Source organism: Montipora foliosa, chromosome 2 (genome assembly GCF_036669935.1).
Source record: "Montipora foliosa isolate CH-2021 chromosome 2, ASM3666993v2, whole genome shotgun sequence".
In the NCBI taxonomy this organism is placed as follows: domain Eukaryota; kingdom Metazoa; phylum Cnidaria; class Anthozoa; order Scleractinia; family Acroporidae; genus Montipora; species Montipora foliosa.
The window spans coordinates 63885431-63890430 of NC_090870.1; the positions used below are offsets into that span (position 1 = coordinate 63885431).

The window sequence follows — 5000 nt, forward strand, 5'->3', positions numbered from 1 at the left end:
TAAGATACAGATTACAATCGTAATCCTGCGCAACCCGCTGGTAGCAGAGCTAAGACCTGGTTTTCACTAGCGACGCAAGCATAAGCACAAGCAGCATACGCAGGCGCATTTACTTGCTGTTAATTTTAACCGGGACCGATTCTCATTCCATGAATCGGTCGTTCATCGGCTGTCAAAAGACACGCAAAATTTGCGCTCCAACACCGTCGAGCCCATAAATCGGGCCGACAAATTGTACCATGTAAACCGGCCTTAACAGATTTTATTAAGTCGGGCCGACAATCGGAGAGAAACCGCCATGTCAATCAAAGGGGATGCGAGTGGGTACCTAAAAAGTTAAGGCGTTCAAAATGGCGGACAACGGGACAACGGGAAGATCTTTTCAAGAAAAATTACACAATTTATTCAATTTACACGATACCATTTATCGGCCCGACAAAACCGGCTGACAAATCGTACCGTGTCAACCGTCCTTTACAGGAGAGTTTCGCACTCGAATAAAAAGAGAACACTAGTATTAAAGTCCACATGTCAATAAAAAAAGAGCTCTATTGGAATTCCATGGGAAAATGTTACGCCTTCTTCATGCGCGCCAAATCAAATGAATTTGCGTTTTGCTATACTCAATACAACAATTTTGGAAGATATTCACCAACACCATTCGAAGGGTGTGGTTACGACTTACCGATATCCTGCTGTAAGATTCGTTCAGAATAGCAATCAGCATATTAAGGGCCACAAGAACTGCTGCGATGTTGAACGCACCAAATATTATTAGGTTCGCAATGGTCAAGATCTCAAAGCCCTTCTCTGGAACACGAAAGTTGTCTCTATCAAGTTCACCGAACAACGCCCAGAATATCTCCGAGATACTCTCACCAAGGCTAAAAAAATGAACATGTGATTAATTCTTACATCGGTTACTGACCAGTCACACGCGTCTCTCAACGACTTTTTTTCATATTTCAAAACCAAATTTGGGTGGACGTCAATCAACTCACTTGACGGCAGTCGAATTCGTCATGTGGGAACATTTGATAGACGTAGACCCACATGTAGTTTCGACAAATGAAAAAGAGTGTTTTGGGGCGCGGGTAACTGATAACATTATATCAAGATCTAATTTAATATGCTGATGATAACCACAGTATTTGAAGAAAAATCCGAGGAGTCTGAAGGGACTAAGTATGTGTAATCAAATGGCGACGTTACTACGGAGTGAAATTAGGAAATAATTTCACGCGCGTTTTGTCAAAATTCTGATTTCCCGAGCCTTTAGGCGAGGGAAATTATCAGAATTTTGACATAACGCAAGTGAAATTATTTCCTAATTTCACGAGAAAACCATTTGATTACCTTTTAATGTCGTGGGTGACAAATTACGCTCACAACCATAATTGTTTTTACTGGTTTATTGTATCGAAAACCGAGAACATTAAGAAGAATACAGTTTTCGTTTAAAGCATACATTTTTGCTAAAGTTCGTAATTTTCTGAGTTTCTTCACAAAAAATACCTTTCGAATTCTTCGTGCCTTTTAATTTCGTAACTTCTTCGATGGTCACTGTCCTAAATTTTGACGCCATCTTGGCTCTGATCGAGATACGAGAGATGTTACCATGGCAATTTTGTAATTTCACATGTGAAATTATAAATTAACGCTGAAATTTCGCGCCAAAATTAAGGAGTAATTTGTCACCCATGATATTATACCAGTAATTTACCAAGACGTTTCTTTTTGATGTCACAAATTAGTTGCTATCCACTAAAATGGGCATTGAAACTCGGTTTGATGACTGCTGCGGGAGGTGTGTACTTTGAAAGGAACATAACCCGTTATTAAAGTCCCTTGCAAATCCTCCATCTCTTCTTTACAAATTCAATGATTCTACAACAATCTAATCAAGTACAATACAAGATTCCAATCTTCTATCTCGAACTCGGGTCATCTCATTTAATACGTTATCTTTGGCATGAATTGAGCAGATGACAGTTATTCAGTCCGCCTCCAAACTTGTTTTTTCTTTTTATAGTTTAAGATAATAAATAATACTTACTTGCCAGCATGACGTTCGCTTGTTGCGTTTTCAACCTGCGATAAGAAGTAGCTTCTTCCCGCCAAGTACTGAGTGTACAGCTTGGTGAAGCTCACAGCGAACCCCAAGAAAATGAAAAAGAAATATAAAGCGAATTTTCCCACATCATACATCATTTCTACGAAGGCGCCTAACAGTGGGCCAATGCTAGAACTGGCTTGCATGAATGACAAGTTGTGGAAAAAGGCCAGCAGTATCCCAATAGCAAGAACTCCTTCAGAGACTAACATGATGTCGTGCAATTCATGATTTGCGTAATGCTCCGGTGAATGGACGCCGTCTCTAGACATCACTGCCCAAGCTGACCACCAAATGATGTAATGACTGACAAAGAATACAACCGTTGCTAAGGCCATGCGGTTTGAAACATGGGAAAAGAAACTCCGTATTCCAAAATCGTACAAGTCTTTAATGACGTCCACCAACAGTCCAATGATAAACGATAAAACCAACCAGTCTGCAGAGACGAATTAATTGAAAACATTTTGCATTGCTGAAAATTGTATTAAGAATACTGACTGCTATACAACAATTTCTTTCTAAGTGAAAATGACAGCTCAGTTCATGAAGCAAACGGAGCAGAGAAGCCTGGGCTTGAACTTGAAAGGGACTTGAACCCATGACCGGGAGATTGTGCTGCACTTGCTCTAGCAACTGAGCTAGCAAGCCATATGGAAGATGGTCTCTTATAAGTTCGTAATATGGCGGAGCACCATGGGTAAGAAAATAAGGTAACCTATCTGTGTAAAAAAACGATTTTATTTTGGTCACGGTATGACCGTCCACCCCTCCATGTATGGCAATGTGATCAGTATCACGTGACCATATCGCGGGCTCAAGTTAGAGCTCATCTAAATAGTATTTCTGACAATGAAGCGAAGCGTAGTATACAGAAATAGTTATTTTGCCGGTACGGACAGGAGGATTGTTGTCGTGCGAGAGGGATTATGGGTATGAGTGTCAGATAGATTAGAGTAGGCCGTTACGATTTCAAAACCAATGTAGGTCAGCAACATTTCAGCTCCTAAGTTTAGCTTTGATTTAAATGTGTATTTGTGATTCGTTTTCGCGAATGCGCGCTGGCGCAATCCTCGTGTGCTGGGGAAAAATGAAGGAATTTCAGGAATTTTTGTGTTAACTCCCTGGGTAACCTCGCCATTTAAGCGATTTGTATGATCTTCGCAGATGATTGGATGCCAAGTTGCTATTTCTCTGTGTTCTACTGTGAGTTTAATATTGTTGTTGTGCCCTTTGTTACATACACCATACTAACACATCTTCGCTTTTAAAGCTCTTGCTCAAAATGTTTAGTTTCTAAAATTGTAATTACGCCGATCCGATCAAGCCAGGACACCGACGTCGAATATTGTCCTCGGTTGCTTGCTTGAAAACTCTCGGCGATTGATCAACAGGGTCTACATTCAAAAATTGACTCCCTGGGTAACCTCGCCATTTAAGCGAATTGTATGATCTTCGCAGATGATTGGATGCCAAGTTGCTATTTCTCTGTGTTCTACTGTGAGTTTAATATTGTTGTTGTGCCCTTTGTTACATACACCATACAAACACATCTTCGCTTTTAAAACTCTTGCTTAAAATGTTTAGTTTCTAAAATTGTAATTACGCCGATCCGATAAAGCCAGGAAACCGACGTCGAATAATGTCTCCGGTTGCTTGCTTGAAAACTCTCGGCGATTGATCAACAGGGTCTACATTCAAAAATCGCGTTTATTGAGGGAGTATTTTTGGAAGGGACCCGTTGCTTGTCTTCCAGAGTTTTTTTTTTTCTGATTGTCAAAGTGAACTGAATTTGAAAATTACAGAAATCTAGAGCATTGAACTGACAGTACAACTTTGGATGGCGGAATGTGAACATCAGCTGCGAAAAGATTATGGATCGTACTTTATAATTAACGTCGAAAAAAAAACTGGAAACTTAGTTTAAAGAAAATCACTTACGTCCTATAGGTAAAACTATCTCAGTTCCCTACCAGACACAATAATTAGGATTAACCATCTACCGCATTAGTTTATTGTTTGCATGATTTATGGTTTTCATACTGGAAGTAGAATAACAAATGTGTACTGACAAAATAATTCGTGTATCACATTTTTAGGGGTTACAACCAAAGGGACCCTATGTAAAGTAAAGTAAAAGAACTTCAAAAACATAGGGTCGAAAGACCCTATCTTTGGTTTCAGTGCCAGTAAGTAAGCATAGGCGAATGTCATTTTTTTTTTGTCAGACAACACTCAAAGCACTTAGCTGTCTAACCAGGAGAGAAAGAATGTTAGTAACAGTGTTACGTATGTTAGTCACCTTACACCTAAACAACAAGCCAAGGTAGCGAAATTGGTGGGGAAGAGATACATAGTCCAATGTGTAATGAACTTGATGTTCAGACTGAAGCGTTGTGAGACACCGGTGTCAAAGTTTCTACTGTTTCCAAGAGCTGGCTTGCTGAGAACTTGCCCACAGCTGAGCATCGTCAAATAGAGGAGCTTCTAAGTGATCAAGGACTTGATCTTAAAGCAGCAAATGGTAGTGAAATTCCATACGATGGCTGGATAGAAGTTTCCTTAAAACTCGCCACCTCAGGTGACAAACACGGTATAGCAGTACCTTTTCTGATCTCAACGGACTATTTGGACCACCCGATTGTTGGATACAATGCCATTGAAGAATTAGTGAAAGACTCTGATAGTCACACCATTGACAGCCAGGAAGAGACATTAGTTAGTGCCCTTTCCTCGAATTTTTTCCGAAGCATGTGAAAGCAACAAAGGGAGACGTGGTAGTTCCAAAGAATGAGACAGTAGTAGTTACTTTCTCGGCAAATGTGGGCCTAACAGAATCCGGACATTTAATTACCTCTTGTCAGGTCTTGAGGTCCCGGAAACACTA

The 5000-nt window shown here is 40.2% G+C and overlaps 1 protein-coding gene across 7 annotated transcripts in view; it reads right to left on the reverse strand.

Moving 5' to 3' along the window:
• The window catches only part of LOC137985247 (transient receptor potential-gamma protein-like), a 38226-nt gene that overhangs the window by 3271 nt on the left and 29955 nt on the right, over positions 1-5000 (reverse strand). For all 7 annotated transcript variants that reach the window (XM_068832838.1, XM_068832821.1, XM_068832825.1 and 4 more), the window contains 2 exons: positions 2057-2552; positions 686-884 (listed from right to left, as the gene is read on the reverse strand). In XM_068832838.1, coding sequence (XP_068688939.1) covers positions 686-884; positions 2057-2552 — 695 coding nt within the window. The remainder of the gene's footprint in view (positions 1-685; positions 885-2056; positions 2553-5000) is intronic.